Raw genomic sequence first — 25657 nt, 5'->3', positions numbered from 1 at the left:
GCACAGCAGATACTACAACCAGGACCAGCAACAGCAGCAGCAACTTTCAGCCCTTACCAAGCTGTGTGTCATAGAATCATAGAATGGTTTGGGTTAGAAGGGACCTTTAAGATCACCTAGTTCAAATCGCCCTGCCACGGGCAGGGACACCTTCCACCAGACCAGATTGCTTAAAGCCCCGTCCAACCTGGCCTTGAACACTGCCAGGGATGTGGCAGCCACAGCTTCCTTGGGCAGCCTGTTCCAGTGCCTCACCATCCTCATAGTAAAGAACTTCTTCCTTATATCCTACCTATCATTTTGAAGTAATGCACGACTCTTCAGTGACGTGTAAACTACTAATCTGGGAACTACTAGTTTGAAAGCCCTGCCCTGTGAAATGTTGGGGATTAGCTGCTTTAGCTTTGTATGAGCAGTATTTGTAGAATGCACAGAACGCTCATCTTCTCCACACTTCCATGGCAGCACTATTCAGCTTGTTTGCTACCTCTTTGCCTTAAGCTGTCACCTAAATGTCTCTGAGGGGAACTGTAGCCTTTTGAGGTTATTCAAAAGATACTGTGGCTCTCCTGGAAGTGCACATAAAAACAGAGAAACTGAAGTACCATACTAAAATCAGCAAAATAAAGCAGGGAAGGGCAAGGCTGTCTTTACCAGCTTATCTACACAAGAATATCTCACCAGCATTACCAGCCTGATTACACTGAAAAACCTCTACAGTCCACTACCAGCAACAGTGCCTTAGCTGCATCAGCCCCCAGAAAAACACTCATGTAGCTATGACTTTTGCCTACCCTCAAATAGCTTTTCCAGCTAGGCAGATCTATTAGAGAATACAACTACATAGCTACTTGACATCAATGATTTTTTAGTTCCATGTGGCCATGGAGCAGCCATGTTCCACCAAACATATGCATGGAAGTGGCACATCACTCATCTTCCCATTCAAAGTCTTGTTTCTTACTCATTTCTTACCACATTGCTCCCCGGTCTGTCCATTTTTTTTTTCTACTCTAGACTAGAGTACCTTCCTCTCTCCTGCCAGTGAAACAAGGAATAAAAAGACTGGGTAAGAAGAAATAATATGCAAGATTCAAGTCTCAGTTTTGTGGGCAAAATGCTGATACAAATCTGCCCTGAAGCAAGTCAGTATTTTCCAGAGTAGCAGACAGATCAGAGGGTCACATCCCAGACCCTGGGCACTTTCCCAGCCATCTCACATTATTTCCAAATATACTTTGTTCTTGCTCCACTTTTCCTTGGCCTTTGCTCCTCCTGCAGCTCCCCCTCCCTTCTTTGTAAAAGCCATTGTCATCCTGTGTGCATGTGCCTAGTACCTGTCTTCGCCGCATAACTTTTCAATCTCAATCTAAGTTACTGAATTCACTAACTTTTCATAGGGGGTAAATTTTGCAGAGGAAAAAGAAAAATATATCTCATCTATATATATATGAATAATATAAAATATATGAAAAAAGGGCCTCACTGATTAACTCTGCTGTGCCCTGTTTACTGCAGACATCAGTCTCAACCAAACCTCATCTGGGGCTAGCAGAAATACCCCGTCACAGACCCCTGTAATTCAGATCAAAGTCAGTTCTTCCGTTAACCATGTTCCTAAACTCTAATCCATACAGCTAAAGCCTGCTATAACAGCAAACCCAGAGACTCCTAGCAAAGCAACTGATTCCTTACAGAAGCCATACGAGCCCACACAGTCCCTGTCATGTCCATCCCTCTTATTTCCCTGCCTTGCACCCACCACCACCATGTCCCTCCTCAGCTGTGCAGGACACACAGAGAACTTGGGGAGTGCACCACCTCCTTCAAAGGAGGGTATAGGGGGTTGCTGAAGCACTGATCTTTACAGTGCAAATTCAGCTGTGAAAACTGGAGCCATCTTTCAATCTGTCAGTCGTGTTTCCTCCCTCTAGTTTGTTGGGGCTTTTTTAATATGGAGGAAGCTTTATACTTTGAGAAAGGAAATGAGAATCTTCTGTTAGCCATTTTTAATCTTTTAGGAAGAGATCATTTGCTTTATAATGGGCTTCAACTGAGTTATTTAGAGCTAGAGGAAAGTGTTAAACAATGGAGGAACACCAAAGCACTAATGAAAACATCCTCAATGATAGAAAAAGAGCCAGAAAGAGGGAGAGGAGAATTCCTGCATGTCTACTATGAAGAAAAAAATAAAGCCATCGTCAAAATCTATTTTTTTCTTATTTCTATGGTAGCAGCGCATTTTTGGATGAAGCAATGTGTATCACTTACTTAGAAGTAAAAAGAAACAACTCAATGCTTTGGAGTACAGATATTTAGAAACTGAAGTTCTATCAGAACACTGCTTGATTTAGTGCTTTAAAAAGCAATAGGCTTTTCAAAAGCCATAATAAACTGTTAGAGTCACAGCCCTAGAAACTTAACACCACCAAGTTTCCTTTCCTGGCACCTAAACTCTCACCTGGAGAAACAAATGTCTAGGTAAAAAAAAAAGGACAGAAAAACATCCCAAAGAAATTTACTCAGACTTGCCTGCTGACGCTGCCAATATGGGTGCTTGGTTTTTTGTGACATGTCCATCTGAGCTGAGACATTTCTGAATAGCCTATCTCCTTGTGACTCCACTGCCTTCTAGCCACCCATATGCAGAGGTGAAAGGTTCAGTTCTCAGGCCCCCCAACTTCAGTTTGCCCACTTCTGTGCAAGCTCCATGCTTTTAACTACAAGGATGAGGAACAGGCAGAAAGATGGACGTGTCCATATGGTTGTAGTTCTTTCCCACCCCTATCTGCTTTCAGCAGAAAATGAAGGAAAACTTCAAGAGCTATTTTAAACTATGTTTGAAAACACGACTCCTTCAATTCCATAGAAGGACTGCATATGGCATGTCAGAGAAGAATAGTATCTGAGCAAAACACTTACCGTCCTGCAGGTGCTTCCTGGTCTCTCCATACAAATACGAATTTTGCAGTGTAAGTAAACAACGGAATTGTTGACAAAAGAAAAAATTTTCATCTTAAACTGTGCTTTGCTTGAATTCCCATTCTCTAGCAGTGTGGTGTATGTATTTGGGATGGGACAGCTGAGAAGGAAGAGAAAAAAACATACATCGCAGCTAGGGCTATAGAAAGCATGTTGTGGTTACAACACAGGACTCAGGTTGCAAGGCTCTTTTAGAAAGTCACAGCCAGGCCTACCATGAAGCAACTCTCCAGCAGTGTAGGAATGATAAGGGGCTATTTGCAGCTTTATTCTCACAGTAACCAAATAGAATAGGCGAGTTGGAAAAGAAGGGAAAGAGTGACAAAAAGATTTGAATTTGGCTTCACCAAACACAAATTGAAAGAACATATTAAAAGGAATAGCTTTAGTTACTAAGCAAAAGAACTATCCTGGATTTTCAAGGTGGCAGGTGAGCCTAAGGAATACGACACTGGAGTGAGATCACGGATCCAGACAGGACAAACCTCCTCTTTTACCAGAGGCTGCATTAATATCGTGTGTGAGTCACAACACATAGGAATCAACTAACCTATGTGTTGATTGACAAGAGGCACCTAAGTCCTTGGTAAAGCTGAACCACAGAGGAACAGATGAAGCACACATTTTAATGCTCTTTCACTACTGACTACCAAAGCCACCTATTTCTTCAGGTCAAAATTACAGCTCCTTCAGAAAACTATGGGGAAGACAATCAAACTCAACCAACCACATTACCCTTTGAAAATGTTTTCTTTTCATACCTACATTTCTTGTTCAAAGGTCTGACCAGTCCAAATGGTAAGGGACTGTGTATATGAATGATGAAAACACGTGTAAAGGCATTTAAAACATAACACATTACTACACAGCACCATTGGATCTGAGGTATGGCACATGCTATTTGTGAGTGGCATTGTTGTACCTGTTGCTGATAAAAACAAATGAGAGGGGATCCACTGAATTATTAGTTGGAGTCGCCCAGCAGTCAGTGAGGACCACCTTGAGTTTACTGTCTGCTCTCTGGATTCCCACTTCAATCAGTACATCATCACTGGCAGAGATGCTGAAGTTTTTTGGTATCGGGGAGTTTCCAATAAACAACTGCATTTCTGTTCTGAAGTGTCCAGATCCATGCAGATCCTCAAAGATCGTGTAAAGTCTGAAACACCAACAAACCTCCTTTAAAGACCACAGATTTGACTGCTTGTTTCTATAAGTCATGAATCAGTGCCCATTTCTCCACCTCTTGCACATTTAAGTAGTGAGTAGTGATCTGCAGTCCAGGATGTTAGGATGCTGTTCAGGAGGAAAGGGTGCAAATGCATCAAGTTTTTAATTGGAAAGATAGGGAGCATGGGAACACGAGTGTGAAAACCCTAACAGTGGAATGTCTTGGCAATACAAATAAAGCAGAGAGAGATACATAAGTACATAAGTGGAGCAGAAGGGAAACAAGACTATGAACTCTCTTAAAGTTCAAAATAAGGACAGAAAAAGCTTAGTGCAGAAGGGGAAAAAAATCAGAAGGGACAAATCTGAACAGTAAGGGAGGGACATGAGAGAGTGATACAGCTCAGAGAGAAGGGCCCTGACAAAGACTTAGTGGGGGCATAGAAAGGAAAATACAATGTTTGGACAGGGTTATAAAGCAGAAGGTGGATTTGGTAATGATAGCATAAGCATGGTGCTAGGCAAGAGAGAAGAGGTGCACTTGTATGAAGCGAGACATTCACCATCAGAGCAAAGCTTGTGCTGCCACCCTTTCTGTGAGAATGGGCTTGACTTTCTGTGAACAGCAGATTTGATTCCATCTCACTTGAAGATGGGGCCTTCTGTAAAAAAGTACTTGCATTACATGTCTTCCCTTTTTTCCAAGTTGATCAAATAAGGATTTGTAGGAGTTAAAAATTGCCATCCTCAAACCCACATAGCAGTCTGCATGCCTACATCAGTTGAAAAGATACATCACTGTTTTGTTCCAAAAGCAGAAAAATACTGTTATTGCTACATGTGATTGCCCAGGAAGGCAAGGAGAGGTTGGGAATTCTGACTCATGAACCTGCGCCAGTAGCTCCCAAAAGTACATTTTCATCTATGGTTTAGCCAGACAACAGCTCAGCTTGTTGACAGTTGGATTTATTGACACATTAGAAGGAGCAGGAGAGAAACACATAGAAAGGATCTCCTGAGCACAGGACTCACAGGATGGCAGACTACTTAGCATAGCAAGCACTGTCACTGGACACAGCTAAGGTCCCTGGGGATTTTTCCACTGCAGCAGCTCTCGGCCACACAACAGCATTTCAAAGCAGACAGAGTTGTTACTTACCCTTCTGCAGTGTATCCAGAGGAAGTCAAGAGATCATTTTGAAACACACAATGAATGGGGCTGGCAACTTTTAAGTGGTGGATTACTCCCTGAGCAGAACCATCATTCCGAAGGATGGTTTTCACTACGGTATTAGTCATGTTCTGCAACACAGAAAGAAGAAAGCGCAACCTGTGAACATCAGTGTTTCCAAGGATATAGCAGAGCTACAGGCTTACCAGCTTCAAGTGCTTAGGCATTATCCATTCTCCTAGCTGCAAAAATCAAACAGATTAAACCTCAGTATCTTAGTTGCTGTACAGTGAGACAATGAAAATCCACCAGCCTTCCTCCTCTTTCTCAGTCTGCAATGACTATTGCTCCACAAGGGAATTTCTGTACTTTGGTGTGACCTGAGCACAGCCTTTCATTTGGGATCCAAAGAGACAGCCATCACTTTTTGTCCCCACTACTGGTAGCAATTGGAATAATTGTGTAAATGCAATGATGAAATTACTTTTAAGAAAAGCGAAGCTTCTGACAGCTACAAAGGGAACCCAGAGAGACATGGGAAGTGACTCTCAGTTTGGAGAGGCCCTTGAGTTTTGCTGCCTGGTCTTTTTCTTCCCCCTTCTCTTGCTTGCTTGACCTCAGTCCCAAAGAGGTAATTTTCCATCATGGGGAGAGGGTTTCTTTCTCCAAAGAAATTTCTTAGTCCAACATTTCAGCAACCAATAGACTGTAGCACATAGCTAAGGATCTGCCATTGCCCTTGCATACCCTTCCTCAAACTGAGGAAAAAAGTGCTCTGGGGCTTCTCCACATTCACTAACTCAGGGGACTTACAGTCTCAACTTCAGTGCCACAGTCGCTCCAGCCTGCCTGCAGCACAACGTGAGTGCCATTGCTGATGCTCACGTTGCAGCGAGGCTCCCCCAGGTACAAGGAGGTTTCGGGAATAGATTGCTGCTGTAAAAATCTCTTCTGGATGGCAAGGATGATCTTCTCGATTTCACAAAACACTTCCACTGCATCTTTAATGGAAACCTCCTGGGCAGGTTTAACAAGGGATAAAGGAGATGCTTGAGGAGAAACATCAGGAGTTGACAGAGGATCCGTGGTGAGAAGAGGCAGCACCACACTGGAGAACGTGGTGTCCTCCAGACCTTTATGCTCAGTAGTAAGGTCCAATGAAGCAGGGGAAGGAGCATGAGCTGAAGTTTGCAAAGATGTCACAGGTAAAACTGTCTTGTGCACAGGTTTCTCATCCATTGCGGTTGCCTTCAGGCTGATAGGAAATGCTGAAGAGTGCCAAAAACAAAGGTTCTGTTGTAATTTACAGGTTCAGAATGATTTCATAAGGTAAAAACAAGCTCTTAGAAGGAAACTCAGTTGCTGGCAGCAAACTAGCTTCTTTTGGTTTTTTAACCCTCTCTACTTACTGCCAGAGCTGTGGCTTTTATTTTAAGAAAGAGCCCAAGAGATACATAAAGTGCCTGTGAGTAAAGCTAAAGTGCTTTATTTCCTGAGAGCTGTGGTAATTAGCGTGTTCAAGTAAAACATGTATACACAGCTTTTGGAAGATCAGCGCTTGCAAGAGATCCCCAACTGTAAGCTGCTAAGCAAATGTTCATGTGTTTTTGCCTAGTACTGTAGGAGACTGCACACTTTTGGATGTGGGGCACAAACAGGAGCAGTTTGTTAAAAAACCTGGCCCCATTTGTAATCAGTTGGTATCCAAAGATCTGACTCTGGGTGCTTTGGAAAATCCATTCTGGGGGAAAAGCAGGACAAACTTCATGCAGCAGGCCCACACTGCACGTACATGTCCTGAGAGACACAATGGGGAGTTGAAAAAACATGTTAGCAGCTATCTTTAATGGTTTCAGGAAGAAAGCAAGCAGACAAAATGGGAAGCACAGATTGAGATCAAGGAGTATGTTGAACACCTGATATCCAGCACAGGCTCTGGGGTTACCCTATGGCTCTTCGGTGGTAGAAACAACCTAAGTATTCATCCACCACTGACTTAGAAAGCACCAAGATAATAAACTCAATTTGCAGTGAAGCATAAAGGATGTGTCTCATCACACAAAATTTTCTCTTAAATAATTTTAACGAGTTATACATACAAATATCACCTATTTCCCAAGCAACATATAAAATCTGTACATCTATAGATATCCTCCTGGAACTCCCCTGCTTTTGGAAACACCCCAAATTAAAAAGTTGCTGATTTGAGTGTATGAGGAAGAAAAAGAAGTGTGAGCTCTTGCAGAGCTGAATTTCCCAAAAGCTCATTAGCATAATGCTAAATACCTTGGTTAAACAAAACTGAGCAAAGGTTGGCATCAGTTGACAAATCATTGTGACTTCAGCCAAAGAGAAGATTATCACTGCGGTTATGAAAGCAAACATAGATTACTGAAGAAGTCAAAAAGCATTTAGGTGCTTAAAGACCCATCATACGTCAGCTATCTAAGGAAAAAAAGAAGCTAGATGAATTGGCACGTACAAAAAAGTAGTCTGTAACACCAACATTTCATCCCTGCTGCCACACAGAGGTCAAACCATGTACCTAGTGCTTTCTGTTACCTTCACTGTTATTTCTGCTGTCCCCTCTGCTCCTGCTAATGGAAATAACTAACAATTTTGACAATCCTGTCTAATTTTAATAGCAAATATGAGAAAAGAGAACTGTTAAAAGAACCTTATAAAGGCAACATTAAATATTAATATAGTAAACTCTCATGACAGCGTATTTCAGTGAGAAATACTTAGAAGTCCACTGCAAGACTTTTCCCATTAGGATCCATCTAAAAACAACAAACCAAATTAAGCCCTGGCAAAATTTCAAGACCTGTGGCAAGTATGACCATGACCCAGGAAAGATCAGATTGCTCAGTGTTCAGTTAGCCATTAGATAATTAAATATTTTTTTTGCCTTCACAGCTTCTTCCAGGCTTTTCTGGGTGCACATCAGCAAATCCTTCGTTGCAGCTGCACTGGTAAAACCCAACTGTGTTATGGCACAAGGCATCTGGGGAGCAGTCATCTTCTTCACTCTCACACTCATCATAATCTGTTGGGTATATGTAAGCAAAAGGCAAAGGTGAAGAGTGTATAAATGAAAATGTGATGGCTCTGAAACTGGAGCCAAGTCCTATCATGATATCATGGTGAGATTACACCCGTGATACTCTACTGTACATGTCAGGCAGCTGCTGGGTTTAGAAAAGGTGGAATACTAGAAGCACAGCCTAAAGGGCTAATTGCAGGACACTGACAAAATCCTGCAGGAGCTGTGCTACCAGTGACGCTCAGCAGATACTCACTGAAACACAGGTACCCTGTTGAAGAGCTTGTATCCTCCTAAACTGATCAACAGCCCAAGGGGATGCTTCTAAACCCAGGGGCTTCCTCAGCTGCCTTCCCCATTTCAGACTCTGAAGGAGATAGTTAGTAAATGATCAGCATGAGTGAAGGAAGAAGGTTGTGTGACTGGTCCGAGTTGCAGTCCAGTTGCTTTCTTAATTTTTATCTGGCCAAAATTTTCACTTTTGACGGTAAAAATACATTTTACTTTCCTTTCTCTTCCCAAGGTTTAATTGTAACTGTGCAAATAAGGATGTACCACCATAGGTGGGACTCAGAAAGCAGCACTAACCAGCTGCTTTATGTGGACCTGTCCCTGAAAAAAACCATTTGTTTTAGCACAGGTTCGAGGGGTACAGGCCCTCTACAAAGCACTAGCACAATGTAGTCATGATCTTAATAATTCACAGGATATGTAACTTTCCAGATTCGAAGCTGTGAGGATAACAGGCAAAGAGAATGTACAGGGCAGACCATATACGTGTTTCTAAAGTCATCGTGTGTGAGATTCTAGTCAATACCTTACAATAACATCCTTTGGACAAATGTATATAGATACAGAATTTGGTATTTTTTTTAGAGATGCCACATCAACTTGTGAAATGGGATTCAACAGCAGTTAGTCAGGAAACCAAAGTTTCTGGTTACTGACATAAAGGAAAAGAAGCTGTACAATCAGCCATTGTGCTGGTTTTGGTAAAGTGTGGACTTTCAGATGAAGTTCTGATGTGTGAGGAAAACACATACTCCCACTGCAGAAGAATTCACATGTTTGTGTATTTGTTTCTTGGGGATTTTATCTCACACAAAATTATCAATGCAAAGCAGAGGGTAATGTGTTTCCAAATTATTTTAAACAGAGCTAGTTATGTCTGTGTACAGGGACCTATTTCCTCTGGTAGCTTATAAACCCCTCAGTCTGTGACCACTGTTTCTAACATCTCCTTATCTTCTTCTCTGTAAAACTAATGCTAGCTGTAGACAAAAAAGAGCAGTTGATTTTGTCCTTTTGGATTAGGAGTAGCTCACTTCTTATTTCATCTTTCAACATCCTCTGAAAAAAAAGCTTATTGGATGGATAAGCAGGAGCAATGTAAGGAGAGAGAATGGCTTTTCATCCATCTGTTTTACACATACTTTCACCTCAAAAGTACAGATTAATAACAGGCTTTATCATGTTTCTAGTTCTGAAGAACTATTGGGATACAAGCTGCCCCTTACCATTTATGGAGAGACTGCTCCTGTCAACTGTGAAATAGGAGCTGTGTTCAAAGGCATCACGAAAAGTGGTGATGATGTAGTAGATATCCACATCTTCTGCAATCAGTAAATTGAAACTTACCACTGTGCTCCCATTAGTAATACCCGTTATCAACACTTTAATCAGACCAGCATCCATCTGCTGAAGAACTTTAGGGGGCAGAGATTTATGTACCTGCAAGAAAAACAAAGTGTGGGTGGAGATGGACAGATAGAAGCAATTACATTTTAGGCTTTGTACACTGCCTAGAAGAGAGCACTATGCATTACAATTTTGCTTCATACTCTAGAGGGAAGCAGCAGTAAATTGACCTTTTGCTTTATAATATTTCCACTCCACAGCAGCTGAAGGGTATGGTATATGTTTTACTATGAATACTAAATAAGCTAATTAAGATTAAATAGCTAATTAAGATTAAGATACCTTGTCTGTCATTTGACACAGTTCCCTGCCTCTGGTAACAGAAAGGGAGAGAAGAGACTGCAGGGAAGCTCCCATGTTCTGCCTCTCAAAGTGCTTTCAGGAAGAGAGGGCAACTCAATACAAGGAGGAGTGCTGATGGAAGTGGAGATAGATACCTCCTGACACTCCACACTGCATATATGTCTCAAAGGGCTCCCTCAGCTCAGGTATGTTACAGCTTAGAGCAGATCAACCTCAAGCCTTTCTTCACAGGTGATTTCTCACCAGAGCCAAGTCTTCAACCTGATTTCAGAAATATTTCATTAAGGTCTTCCCTAAGGCGTATCATATTATTTCTGCAAATTCTGTCTGTTGTCAGGGCACACAGCCCTGACTCACAGTCCTCCTTGAGGCTAGGAGATGGCTGTGCACTATTCTGAATAGGAACAGTCACTCTCAAAGTATTGCAGCACCAAATCACAGCTGAACTTAGGTCGATCTAGAGAAATCGATAAAATAAACATTCACAGTCGGTACACAGTAATCTTGGACGTCACTACTTGCCTAAGAAAGAAAATGCCACCTTTTTCAAAGGACACCGTATCTTAGTCCTGATAGCCCCAGAAGCCACCTCCTTTACCACAATGGAAAGCAGGATGGTCTGCTTTCTGTAGGATGGGAAAACACAGCCCAGTGTGAGGCTTTGCATCAGCTGGGCTGCTCAGCCTCTCCACCATCCAGCTCAGATGGAGGCACCAACACCCCTTAAAGAGATAAAAGACTGGAGCTGTATGTTCAACCTCTTCCCTGTCCACCCTCCAAGGCTGGGTACCTTTGGAGGGCAGCCACCCATGGGAACATCTGTTCCTCCTCCCACAGCAGAGCAGTCCATAGGGTAGGGCACCTGGACTTATGCAGGAGCCCTGGGGGGGACATACAACAGTATGTGCATTTCCAGTACCATTCCCTTTCCAGGTTGGACAGAGCCTTGGACCACATGGTTTAGTGCAAGGTGTCCCTGCCCATGGCAGGGGGGCTGGAACTAGATGATCTTAAGGTCCTTTCTAACCCTTATTATTCTATGATTCTATGATTCTATGATTCTATGATCTCCAGGCCCGGCCACCAGCTATGGGAGGAGCAGACACAGGTCAGACAGCAACACCTCATAGGACCAACCCCAGACAAAACACGAGGCTAATGTTAATTCAGCTTTAGAGGACATGGATTATCAATAATGGGTTTCTCGTGCATGGCTTTGCAAATGCCTTTGGCAGCTAAAATGACACATGGAGAATTTACATACATCTGTGGTACAAAAGAATATGGCATATATCATGTAGTAATAAATGCACCCTGCCAAAGCATGCTGAGTCATCAAGCTTTAAAATCTGACAGAAAATGAAATGTTGTAAGTAGTTTGTACTAGAAATATTAAACATGTTCACAACAGAAAAAAACCAATTTTTTGTTTACCTGTAAAGAGTGTGGTTACCTGTGAGATTCTTAGCATCTGTATCTAGCACCAACTCAGCAATGCAGGAACATGTATGTAAGTTTTCATCTTTCATAGTTTTTGTCTGAACATCTGGACATTAAATACACAGACCTGTCACACCCTCTTAGCCCATCCCTGAATTGACCAGTACTCCTTTCTCGTCTATCCTGAAGATTTTATTTTATTGGTGCTTTTTTTTACCTAAGGCTTGGGGGATTGGGATTTTTTTTGTCTTGTTTGTTTGTTTGTTTTGTTTCTGTCCTTCTTCATATTATTTCTCACAAAGCGGGTCTCAGAGCTTGAGAAGCGTCAGGGGACATTGACGATATTTGTATTTAGCCACTAGGTGACACTACAAAACCCTTTATCCAGCAGGCTACATGATTTCACAGTTACCACACCCTCGATTATCAAAATAACGGTAGATGAAGTGGGACTAGAAAAAACGAAAAGAAAGAATTAACTTTTTAGAAGGAAATATTCAATGTATAATACCCTTGAGTATGAGGTTTTCTTACTAGACAAATTACCTCGGGATCCATCATTGTATCTACAATTTCTGGAGCACAGAAAAGAAACATGAGTAATGCCAGAGCAGGAGAAATCAGTATGCCAGCAGAGCCGCCGCAAGAAAGGGAGAGAACATGAGCAAAATTAACACCATCATTGAGGAAAGGGAGTGTCCATTACACTTATCTTTTCCATGTGACTCCTTCGTTTTAGTCATCTTTTAAACACTGGAACATGGTGATGAGCCTTCTCTTCTCAAGGGTGAACAGACCCACTTCTCCCAGCCTTTCCTCATGCAACAGTTTTCCCAGTCCTCTGATCATCTTTGTGGACCTTCTCTGGATCCTTTCCAGCCTGCCCACATCTTTCTTGTATAGCAGGGACCAAAACTGAACACAGCATTCCAGGAGTGGCCTGACAAGTGCTGATTAGAATGGAATGATGACATCTTTATCTCTACTGTTGATTTGACCCAGCCTTCTGTTGGCTTTCTTTGCTGCAGCTGCACACTGTTCACTCATATTGGGCTTGTTGTCCACCAGAACCCTCAGGTCTCTTTCCACAGAGCTGCTCCCCACCTCCCCACATCCCAGCCTGTGCTGTACTCTTGGATTATGTCTTTCCAAGTGCAAGACCGTACATTTTAATTTGTTGAACTTCATAAGGTTCTTATTAGCCCACTCTTCTGGCCTATCCAGGTCATCCTGCAGGGTGACCTTCCAAAGTGCCCACTTTCCCATTCAGTTTGGTATCACTTGCAAAGTTGGTCAGGGTACACTTGATCCCATCTTCCAGATCACTTATGAAGATACTAAACAGTGCTGAGCCCAATATCGATCCCTGGGGGACCCCACTAATGACAGGCTGCCAGTTTGAAAAGGAACTATTCACCACCACCTTCTGGTGCAGCCTGTCAGCCATTTCCTCACCCACGACCTAGACCGTAACATGTCAGCTTCTCTAGGAGTCGGGTGTGAGAAACCACATCAAAAGCCTCGGAGAAATCTAGGCAGACAATGTCCACTGCTTGTCCCACATCAACCGTGCAGGCTACTTTATCACAGAAGGAGACCAGTTTTGCCAAGCACAATTTGCCCCTGATGAATCCATGCTGGCTTCTCCCAATCATGTGCTTCGTGTGACTTCTGATAGCCTCCAGGAGGATTCGCTCCATAACCTTCCCAGGGACTGAAGTAAGACTGATGGGTCAATAATTTCCTGGATCCTCCTTTAGGCTCTTCTTGTAGGTAGGGGTGTTGTTAGCTGTCTTCCAGTCTTCTGGGTCATCCCCTCATCTCAATGGCTTCTCAAAGATTATGGAGAGCAGTCTCTCAATGGCATACGCCAGCTCTCTTAACACCCTTGGGTGGATATTGTCAGGGCCCATTGATTTGTAGGGGTCAAGCTCCTGTAACAGTTCACATACCAACACTTCCTTCACTGATGGTGGGTCTGCGTTTACACCAACCTGGGGTTTTGTTCCCAAGACCTGGGGCCCAACAGTGCTGGTAAAGATAGAGGCACCAAAAGTGTTGAGAACTTCCACCTTTCTAGCATTGTTGGTGACTAATTCACCTCTCCTGCTTAACAGTGACCCAGTATTTTCCTTCTGCTTCTGCTTTCTTGTAGTTTTTGACATCTCTGGCCGATTTTATTTTGAGCTGAGCTTCTGCTTTTCTAACTGCATCTCTGAACACCCTGGTAATGCCCTTGTAGTTCTCGATGGATATTCATCCACTTTTCCATCTCTGGTATGCTTCTCTTTGGGTTTGGAGCAGACTCAGAAGGTTGCAGTTAAGCCAAGAGGGTCTCCTGCTCTGCCCACCTCCCTTACCTTTAAAGAGGGTGAATTGTTCCTGTGCTTCTAGGAGAGCATTCTTGAAAATCTCCCAACACTCGCTAGCTCCTTTAGCCCCCATGGAAGCTTCTCACGGAATCCCTCGGAACTGAGCTCTGAGCAAGCTTCTAAAGTCTGAAACCTCTGTCTTAGTACTAGCCTTCAGCGTGCTCAGCTAGATCCCAAACTCCAAACTCCAGGACATTGTGATCGCTGCAGCCAAGGATATCATTAGCTGAGATATTATGAAGCAGTTAAGTTTAAGACACCCACATTCAAAACAACTTTTCCACTCAGGTATTTAATGCACCTCAGTGAGTGCATTTTCAATTCAAATCTTTTGCTTTCCTCATTCATTTTCTTGAGAACAAGCCCTAGATGCCATGATATTCTTCTTGGCCATTGCAAAAGACAGGCTGAGTAAAATCCAAGAGGAATAAAATACTCTCTCGCCCTTAGCTATGTTGTTTTTCAGATGCATTGCAAAGAGGATGGTGAAACAAGCCTGGATTATGACAGTGCAAGTTGTCACATGAAGTTTTTACCTCATTCTCATCTACGTATTATTTGAAGGGTGGTATTTCCATTTGCTGTGCTGCCAATTTAACCACATGGCACTTAAGTCCTGGGGTAGCTCCATGCTAAAGAACATTATACACATTAGGTTTTATAAATCCTGACTTGTAGATTGTGACTCCACAGAGGTAAAAAAAAAATATTTCTGGCAAAGTCTGTTTAAGTGGAACCTGATAGTACTTTTAAAGCCCATGAAACTTTCCTCTCTTACCGTAAGGGACCAATTTCTGGTCCTTATAACTTGAAAAGAAGAAATCCAGATCTTTCTGTTTTCCTAAACTTCCCTTTCTTTGGCATCTAGAAACACATTTGTAATAAAACACTAGCAACATGTTTTGCCATATACAGTGGCCATGCAGCTATAACCTATATACAGTGGCTCAGAGGTAGACGGAATCAACACTAACATATCTCACCAGCTGATCAACAAAACCAGTATGCTGGAAAAAGGAGCTAGTTCCTTATAATTAAAAGGGATCATTTTCTGCCTAAAGAGAACTGAGCAAAACTGACACAAAACTTACTTTAGTTCCTTTGTGCAATGATTTTACAAATTTCCCAAATATATTTGTATTGGTGATTTTCTGGGTGAAGTTATCTTAGTGAATGAAGAAAATAAATTCATTTGAGTCAGTTTTAATACTATGCTATTCCAAAATAGCCCCGGGCAGAGAGTGATGCTGAATGAAGAGTGAGGTCAGTGGAGAATTACTCCCTTTTCACTTTGCTAATCATGTCACTCTCATTTTGTGACTGTTTTTCTGATGTGACAGCTTGAGGCCTAAACAACTCTGAGAAAGCTGTGCTCCACTAACACATGGGAAACTTGTTTGATATCCAAGAAAATGTCATGTACAGATAAAGAGATCATGCTTTTCCCTCCTTGCAGTTGTCTCTAACCCATTGCTGGCCTGACCTCTGCCCGAATGCATGCTGCTGCCAGTGCACCCCACTGCAGGCAGCTGTATTTCAGTGCCGGGTTGTAACTCCACACATGGTGAGAGTCTGGGAGGCCTTTGCAGGGTTTGAGAATTCACATGGTTGTCAGCAACAGATTTATCATCACAGTTACCAAAAGCCTCTAAAAACACAGACAGGGGAGATAAGGAAGGCAATAAAGCAGCCCAGCATAAACTGCAGTGCTCCAAGCACAGGTGTGTTTGAGTAAACACCAGCAGGAACAAACTTCTGATAAATTCGGTAAGAAATTAGGAGAGTGATACTGTCAAAGGCAATGCCTGGGAATTATGAGAGCATTATAGGCATAGCTGATATCACTAAGTGCTTTGATATCCTGTGCTCTAACTAGAAGCGAGGGCAGAGGTGACTTATCAAGAAACCACTCCCTTTCCAGGTTCAGGGCTGCAAAAACAAGGATGATTATAAGAAATGTCAGCTTTAACGTAAGATGGCAAAACAATCATACCGTTCACTAATATACTGCTGTGCAGGGCAAGGATATCAGAGCACTTTGCAAGCATCCATTAACTTTTCACCACACCCCTGGAGGAAATCAATAAGCCAGTATAACCAAGTTTGAGAAGCAGAGGAAATGGAGGTACAAGAGAACCCCCAAATCCTGATCTCACTCTTAAACACAGATGCATGCGCATCCTGCAGGCTCAGGCAGCCAGGGGAACTCAGACCTTGCAGATGTGGCATACAGGCTTCACAGGAAAAAGATGATACATGTGGTTTCACTGACATGGGTAACAGGACACATCCTTCTTAGGTACTTACCTCATCAACAAAGAGCTGTGCAAAGGTTTGGTATTCCTCACTGCTTTTATTGCTAAAGCCCGGAGAGTATTTCACATTTGTTATCCGTACTGTGCCACTAAGCTTCTGGACAGCTGCAAAGTAAGAAAAAGACAATTAAAATACATGTTTTATGGGCTGTAGTGAATGGACAAGTGTGTGACAGTCACTGGCATGCCTGGCCACACGGGGTATGCATCAATTCATAACAGCAGAAGGCCATCCCTCTGAAATGTAGCCAAAATCCCAAATGCCTAAACGTAGTCATTCAGCACCTTAGTCTGCCCTCTCTGACCCCCATATGGCTCTCAGGAAGGGCACTGGCATCCCGTAGGTCTTATATCTGCCAGCTTTATCTTAGAACCTCTGAGGCATCTGAAATGTTGCTCTATGTCTATGTTCAAGCACCTGAATTGTTCTCCTAGACTCAGCTAGCCTTCGCAGCTGCCTCTACATGCAACAGGGCAACACCAGTCTCTCCTGAGTGTAAATTATTGCAGCACCAAGGTCTTCCCTCCAACCTCAGAGGAAGGCTAGGCAGCTGCCTGAGATTAGACATCTACATTTTAGACAGCTACTGTGAGATAGGATAAACCCCAACAAGGTTGTGCCTGCTTAAAGCAAGGTGCCAAAGCAGGCTTCCTTTATCCCAGCATACTTCTGATCCCAAAGGAGCCTTCATCACCACCATGGATCAGACCAAAGGATTTGGGCTTGCTTTTTGCTATGGCTTGTCCTGTTATGTGAACATAGGTATTTAGGAGATAAACCACATTCATTTATCTGATGGTGAGAGGGGAAAATATTCTGAACAATTTTCAAACCAAAAAAACCCCAACAGTTTTTAAAAGAGATGACAGACTACGAAGAGTTGGCTGAGGTTGACTCTCCAAGTCAGAAATGTTGCCACAAGGAGGAGCTATATATTAAACTTCACTAAACATGGATCTTTTTCCCCCTGAATTTCCTGCGCCAGGCTAGTGAGATACCACTATGGTGGCTCTTTCTGTCATTCCCCAGGCATAATGCCTCCACAAGCTTCTCTCCCAGCACTTGGCTGAATATTTGATTCATCAGGGAAAGAAAACAAGTTTTTACAAACTGAACTTTTTTGTGTAGAATTCTTTAATTTTTTTTCCAGACACAAAAAGACCCACAATAACAATTTTTTTTATTCTTCCCTCCATTGAAAGAGGGCAGTGGGGCACAAAGCAAAGCAGTAAAGGGAGCTTTTCAATTCAGGTGCATATGTTGTTTGGTTTAAAATTGTTCACTTCCTCCGTTTGGCCATTAAGGTTCCAAATCAGTTATTTTCCCAGCTCTATGCCCAGGTCTCACCCATGCCAGGTAGAGCAAAGCATACTGCATGAAGAAGATAGAAGACAGAAGCTGAACAGGAGCATCAGCATGGCTGCCCAGAGCTTAGCAGGACTGGAGAAGTAGACACTCTGGTACTGGTGCCCAGAACTGGTGGTACAAGAGAGCCTGGAGAAGCAGCAGATCTGGACTTATACGGCTGAAAAAGAGGTTTCCCAGGAAGAAGGAAATGAGGGAGAAGCAGAAGTGGGGCTGGAGGAGTGGAGATCCCAGGAGGAGGAGGAGGGAAGGGGAAGAGGAAGGAGCAGAGGGGAGTGCATTTTGGGATTGGAGAGATGTGGATGGCATGAGAAGCAGAATAAAGATAAGCAGGTATCACTTGACCTAAAGATACCTGAAGAAATAGGTATCACTAACACATTAAAGAAAAAGCACATTTAGTGACGGGCAGAGACAGCAACAAGCCTACCCCAAACTAAACCGTAATTTGAAGACCAAATCTGACTCTAATCTTGAAATACGATTCAGCTCCAATCAACAGAAAAATCCCTGATTAGCCATAATATATCTGCACAAACCCAAACAGATTAAGCCCTCCCGCCAACCTAGTTACTCTCAATTATAGCTCTTCAAAAAGTGTCTCTCAGGTTTCCACGCAACTCCTGCCCTACAGGGGATTTGCAGGGCTCTGCCTAATCCATCTTCCACTAAGAGGAACGGAAAGGCAGGTCCTTTGCCTTCCTGGGTCTCAAAGGTAAGTCTATAGGCAGCCGCTGCTGCAGCACCCTGGTGCCAGAGTATGCAGGAGAAACCAAGATGTGTGGCAAAAGTACAAGCAGCATACGTTTCAATGAGCTACATTCAGTGCACTGTATTATTTGCTTCATCTGCTTTGAGAATTAAAACCAAATAAATATTATTTTGAGAGTAAAAATTTATAAAACTGACTGCTAGATTACCAGAAAGAGGAATTATTTTGATATGCTGATTTAGGAAAAAAAGTGCTGATTCACACAAGAAAATAATTTTTGCATAGAAAAACTAGTTTCAGACACCTTTATCCTGGTCTATTCCAGCTGTGTATCTTTCATGACCCTGGGTGAGGCTTTGCTTTTCATGCAGCCAGATTATTATGCATGCAAGCCCTTGCCAAACGCATACTCACTGCGGTCCATGGCTGGAACTGGCGCTGGGCTGGGAGCTGGAGAGGTGCCTGGCAAAGCTGGTGACCCCAGGGCTTCAGAGTATTTTTCGGGCCAAGAGCTGTTCTCTCTTCCCATCTCTACATGTGCTCTGATAGTAGTGTTGGCAGTGGGAACACTGGCATCCCCTATGGCCAGCAGAGCGACACTGGGGCCACCTTGAGAGTTGGCTTGAGGCACATCAAAAGCTGTGTGACTTCTGGTTGTAGCTGTTTGATTTGGAAACACCAGCAATGACGAACTGATTTTCTCTTGCCCAACTGTGCCCATAGGTGCATTTGTGAGAGCAGCCACCTGCTGCGATGCACCAGGGGAAGCCTCTGCCACAGAGCTTTGCTGTGATGGACTTACAGCTGCCTGCTGCTCTGTGCTTATATCTAGTTCCTTGCTGACTGTGGCCCCTGTGGCTGTGGGGCTGTTGTCCCTGCTGAAGTCCATCTGTGGTGTCAGGCCTTTTTTCCAAGGGGTTGGAGGAGCACTGGTGGGAGAATGACCATGGGGTGCTTGCTCATCACCCAGGGGCAGCGCAGGAGGGAGTTGTACTGCAGTGCTCGCCTCAGAGCGTATAGCAGCCACCGTATCTGTGGTGGCAGGGGAAACAGGGTCTGCAGAGCTTACTTCTTCAGGAGCAAACTCTGTGTTGTTTCTTATTTCAGGAGCCACTGTTTCAGTGAGAGGGTCCACAACCCCACCTGCAACACAGCAAACACACATTGAAATAGGACCTCAAACAAGATGACGACACACTAGGGTCTGGCCTGAAAATGGGGCTGAGACCACTCAGCCATGTATAATAGCATTACAGGAATGGTTCTTGGATATTTAGTTAACACATTGTGGCATATGTGATTTTTATGATGTTGAACCTGGTTTGTGCCTACACAAAGAAGCAGATTTGATTCCTGGGTCTTTTCTTGTTGGCAGGCCATGGATCATTACAGTGGGAGGAAATCAGCCACAAACATACCAAAAGAGGAAAAGGTACGCCTTATGTTCCTCAGCAGTCAGTTAGCAGGCTAATCAAAGGAGGATCTCAGAAAGATTTCACCTGAAGATACATATAAGGTTCGGAGGCAGGTCATATATAGGCCTTCAGCCAGAGTCTGCAAAGGTGCATCTGTATACACATTGTGTGCTATATACAGTTGCAATAAAAGTAGAGGTAAAAAAATTCTAACCTTTCACAGCAAAGGGAAACTACATGCCAGTCTTTTGCTCACCCTCACAGTTTCTTCCAGGTCGGGATGGATTGGTATCCATGGCTGTCTTGCATCTGCACATGTATGAGCCCATCAAATTGATACACTTTGCAAACACAGAGCAGTCATTCTCCACACTAGAAGCACATTCATCCCAGTCTGTAAGACCAAAACCAGAACACTGGTCAGATAGCCCCCCTTCTGGCTGCATTAAGCTAGAAATAATCCTGAGGTAGTCCTTTCTTCAGTTTTAGAATTTATGAATGTGTTTTTCCTTTTTTGTCACTTACCTGACAGCCAAGCTCTGAGTGATGCAGAACACTGTCTGTGTTGTTATTCTCTCACATAAAAATCAACCTTTGTCTTTGTACTCTGAAAAATATTTTCTCCAGGTAAAGACTTTCAAATTATTTTTTTTTAAGTAAACACATATTTGAAGTGAAAAAAAAATTGTAGGTTTGTACTATAGCTATATCAAAACCATGTATTATACCAAGTTCTGCATTCAATACCTCCAGATACATCAGGTAATGAATAGAACTGCTACCACTAGCTACCAGTAGATAGAATATTAAATACAGACATAATCCAAATAATCTTCTGCCTCAAATAAAGGTAAATACAAGTAACTCCCACAAGAAGCACTCTTCAGTTCACAACAGAAGAAATGCTAAGGGCAAAATGCTTTTTATAGAAGATTTCTTGTCAAAGATAATACTGTAAAACTGTGACCTCTTTCTGGTAGTCTTAGAAAAGAGATCCTGGTTCATCAATGTATGAATATGCTCTAAGGGTGTCCCTTTTGTCTAATTTCAGCTGCTCTGAATCAGTTAGAGATGCTTCTTCTCATAGAGATGTATTTTATTGCTGAGTCTCTTCACTCTTGAGGGATTTAGATGTGGTGTCTTTTATTACCATTCACATCCTGTTCCAGCAAACATGCAAAGGCCAAGAAAATGCTTTGGAAACGAATAATCTCAGTGAATCCCATGTGAGCCCTCCCTGTGTGCACTCACCTTGACAGCCCCAGGGCTGTGAGCAAGGGAGAGCAGAAAACTGGACTGAAAACTGTGTCTTCGAACAAATAATTTTGATCAGAGGCAAGAAAATTGTTTTGAACAATGCATTATTGTAAGTGCTTGTTCTGCAAACATGTGAAGATTAATGACTGATTATTTCTCTGAAACAAAGAAAAGTCCCAGTCTAGAAACAGAAAGCACAGAGTAGGTTTGCGCATGCACATACATGCATTCATCTTTCTGCTTGCTGACAGCCTTCCCCTTTTACTTCCTTCAGCTAATATTTCCATTCTTTCTCTTTTCTTCTTCATTAGATAAATGTTGCATCCACGATTATTTCCATTAGACAATTTCTTGTGCCTATGGCCAGTATCTGCCTATTATGTTACAGCCTAAGCCACTTAGAGGGAATACAGAAGTATGCAGGATTGTCTAAAGCACCAGCAATGAAAATGCTCTCATTAATGCCTTACTATGCTATGAAGTAATTGTGACCCCTCAAACACCATCGGAGAGATGCTCCTGTGCTGATTGCCAGATAATTTGTGTTCACTGGCTCCACTGTCTCTGAGGGTTTCCTATCTCATCACTTAGCATGGCTTTTTAAGCAAATTCCTTCACCTCTGATGGCCACATTCAGTCATGCATCAGGCCAAAAGAGTTATGTTCTTTTCTCAGTGCTTACTGTCACTTGCTCTGATTACCCATTATATCTTTAAGAGGTAAATACAATGGGTAAAAATCTGTGAAATTCCTTGACTAATGATGTTGCAGATAGTGAAGATTTGCATGACTTCATGGAGATCCCAAGAGGGAGAAACCCAAAGAAATCACCCTGGATTCAGTGAGTCCTGGAGCAGAAAACAGCTGGTGGTTAAGAGAGTATTAGTGAGAAGCATCATCTACACTTGCTGTATTGTTCTTATTTCAATTTCTCCAGGATTTGGCTCCTGGGTGCTACTGAGGACATCATACTATGCTAGATGGATCTTGGGCCTGACTCAGCACACGTCTGTTTTTCTTTTCCTACCATGCCTCACATAATAGACAGACATTTTGGTGTCTCTATTCGCCATGGCAGTAAACTTCATAATTTATGGGTCTTCAAAGAAAGATGCAATTGCTCCACTCCCTTCAGTTATGCTATCCCGTCTGACTTCTCATGCTTGCTGTTTCAAAGTCGAATTCACTGCTCTGCCACTGCCACTAAACCAAACACATAGCCTTTTGGTGGCCAGGCTCCACCGAGGATCCAGGTGGCATTGCTCCACTGCTGCAAGAAGATCTGTGGGGGCTTACTATCAAAGAGCACGTCCCAGGACTCTCAGGGATCGGGAAGTAAAACATCCCATTATACAAAACTCTTCTTCATGTGCCTCACTCCTTTCCTTTATTTTCTACCAAAAAAACGCCTGTTTCGGTAGAGCCAAGAAATAGTCCCCTTTTCTCTCCCCCATAAGGAGGAGTTGGCTGAGCTCCTCGCTAAGAGTGGTGCTACTGGAACCCATATGGTTTTCTGCAATCAAAGTAACAGTCCAGAGCTATTGCCTTCTCCCTCACCACTCTTTTGGGCCCAGGATCAATAACATTTTGGCACACATCAAGATCTTGCAATTCAGTATCCACCACCACTGTGATATTTGTAGGCTTCAAGCGCAATTTGTCTTTTCTGGGCTTTTTCCTGTCCTGTTCTCCTTTACCTCCATATGTTCTACAACTCCAAAGGGAGTTTTCCCTGAGCACAGTAAACAAGCTTTTAGGGGCTCAATACACTGGGGCAGAAGAATAACCCATTCTGTTGGCTTTGGCAACGTTCTGAACTCTGGCTGGCTCTGACAGCTGGAAACCTGAAGCCAGAACTTAGCTCTTTGAAGATAAAAATGGTGATTACCAAAGATCAAACAAAGGCCTCATTTGACATAAATTCCTTGCATGTTTCTTTAGTCCTATTCACTGAGAGGACATCTGGGAATTTCTCTGGCTGGATTTCTATAATGAAGATGTTAGATTTCTTAAACCCCAGCCCAAATACAGCCCCACAGCTCTGAAGCACAAAACTGTCTAGAGGCCATGTGTGTGTAAAGGCTACAAATATTCCACAGTAATCCTATCTGCAGTTCAGTGCAAGAAAGATATGGCAAACTTCCAACTGCTCACAAAGAGGAAAAGGAGGAAAAATAATAAGGAAACCAAAAGCTCCACTCCTCCTTAAACACAGTGGAGGACAGCAGTGCCTGCAGGTACCTAGAGACAGCCAATGTTGCTTCTTCCAACCCCTTCTGAGCTTATGGATAAAAGCCCACAGAGGAGTTCTCACATCATGGTTTTCCTTCCAACAAACCATGTACTTTATCTCCCTACAAAGTACTTTTCATGAAGAATGCTGGTGATACTGTGCACCATCAAAATATGGACCCTGTTTTCTTGTAAAAAGAAATAAGTAATTACCTTCTACTGCAGTGTTTTGCTGATCCACCAAAAGCACTGAGCCATTGTGCAGGTAAGAAAACACTGGGGCAAATGTGGAGGCATCAACTGGAAACTCGGGATCCTGCACAGTGATTCTGAGCCTCACAATGATGCTTCCAGCTTGCAGAGATTCCACCTGCATTTTCAGCTTCCCAGATTTGTATAAAGCAGAAATGTTGGGTGGAAATGAATTTTCAACCTGAGCAAAGGGAGAGACACATCAGTGATTAGGAACTCAAAAGGAATAGCTCCTTTTGAAACTGAACTACGGTGGTACCATTTCAAAGATTTATATATGCACAACATGGAAAATATTGTAAAAAGAAAAAGTCAAAGAGTTCCAGAAATCTTACTTTTTAGAGATTACTGAGGCACAGAGAAGTGTGGCTCTCCTTGGTGCACCTAGGTACCCTTGGAAATGGTACCCATCTGACCACTGGTCTTTCTTACAAACCAAATCTAATTCTGGCTCAAGGGAGCAGAATACCTTCTGCCCCTGCTTACCAGCATCACAGCTGAATTGGCCTAGTAAGTCTGCATGCATCAGACCCTTGATGTTAGATCTGTATGTCATGTAAGCTTTTTGTCCCAAGCCTCCTATACATTCAGCTCTGCACTCTGCACCAGACTCTGGGAGTCTGGTTTGTGCCGGATGGTGTTAGTGCCAGGCAATGGTTCAAGAAATGTTTCATTTACCAGTATGGGCATAGCTTTAGCTCTCAGGGAGTGTTTGAAACTCACCAGTCCAAGTCCAGCTTGCAGCTGAGTCCAATTATAAAGAAATCTCAGGATGATAGATGAGAAAAATGGAGGGTATAACTTCAAGAAAATGTCTTTGATACAGCCCAGCTTCAAGGCAATATCACAATTACATCATGGTCGATTACCAAACCAGTAAGTAGACACATCAGTTGACCAAATGGTTACTTTGAAGATTAAAGCTGGCATACTGCTGTCAACATTTGAGCTGTGCAGGAGCTGGCAGTTTTACCTTCCATCTCTAGAAGGCATCTCTTTGCTTGAGCCTTTTGTTCCTATATACACCTCAAAGCATGCCTTTGAGCACACAGTGCAGAGTCATTAATCAGCACAGCTTTGCTCCCATTCAGTCACAGCTTGCTCTAAAAATTACTCCAATCAAGATGTTTAACCGGTCTAAGCTGACATCAGGGTAGGGAAGCAAGAAAAAGAGAGAAGAAAGGAAGTGAGACAGGAGGCAAAAAGCAACACAGATGGGTAAAGCTCCTTTTCCTTCCCTACCCCATGATGACAATTAGGTCTTTGTTAGTCTAAGAGAAGATTAACTCACAAAAATCCTCCTGCACAACAAAAGTGAACAATCTGCAGCTATGGATGGGAAAAAAAGCCATGTAAGGAAGTTCAACTTGCAATTTCTCATGAGCAAATGTCTCTGCTGCCTTTGAAAGGTTTTTTGCCTCAGATTTATATTCACAAATGTTTATGAGTCACCCTTTGGTTTAGGAAAGTCTTGTTTTGGACGGAGATCCCAATTCCTCTCTATGGGCCCTGTTCTTACAGCAGAACTAGAGACTACTGCGTCTGAAATGTCCCCCCATTTTGGAAGCTGAGGGCTGCTAATAGGCCTCATGACTCAAGTTTTGTTAGCTGACTACACCTGAGCATAGACAGTGGCTACATGAGTGCATGCAATGAGTGGGGCTGGAGAAGAAAACCTGATTCGGTCACTTTTCCTAAAAAAAGACAGACTCTTAAGAGCAGTCAGACACTTCAGAGGACAGCGCTGAAATGAATGCCAACAATGTAATTTCAATAATCTATTAAAAAGCCTCAAGTCAATTTAGTGTGTGTTTATTGCCAAACTATAGATCCAAGGAAAGGGTCCCTGTTGCATGCCTGCATTTTTAATTGTTTTACTCCTCAGTAGGGGAAAATTCTCATTGGCTCTATTGCTAATAAGGCCAA

The 25657-nt window shown here is 42.8% G+C and overlaps 1 protein-coding gene across 1 annotated transcript in view; it reads right to left on the bottom strand.

The window, feature by feature from the left end:
- Positions 1-25657, bottom strand: part of UMODL1 (uromodulin like 1) — a 43662-nt gene that overhangs the window by 3953 nt on the left and 14052 nt on the right. Inside the window, exons 9-18 of the mRNA XM_030477896.2 lie at positions 23693-23912; positions 20247-20384; positions 18990-19718; positions 16490-16602; positions 9887-10100; positions 8235-8372; positions 6137-6591; positions 5312-5454; positions 3905-4141; positions 2923-3082 (exon numbers count right to left, since the gene is read on the bottom strand). Of these exons, the coding sequence (XP_030333756.1) occupies positions 2923-3082; positions 3905-4141; positions 5312-5454; positions 6137-6591; positions 8235-8372; positions 9887-10100; positions 16490-16602; positions 18990-19718; positions 20247-20384; positions 23693-23912 (2547 nt within the window). The remainder of the gene's footprint in view (positions 1-2922; positions 3083-3904; positions 4142-5311; positions 5455-6136; positions 6592-8234; positions 8373-9886; positions 10101-16489; positions 16603-18989; positions 19719-20246; positions 20385-23692; positions 23913-25657) is intronic.

Source organism: Strigops habroptila, chromosome 2 (genome assembly GCF_004027225.2).
Source record: "Strigops habroptila isolate Jane chromosome 2, bStrHab1.2.pri, whole genome shotgun sequence".
NCBI classification, from domain to species: domain Eukaryota; kingdom Metazoa; phylum Chordata; class Aves; order Psittaciformes; family Psittacidae; genus Strigops; species Strigops habroptila.
The sequence above is the reverse complement of the archived record's forward strand: the minus strand, read 5'-3'. Positions and strand labels throughout refer to the sequence as shown.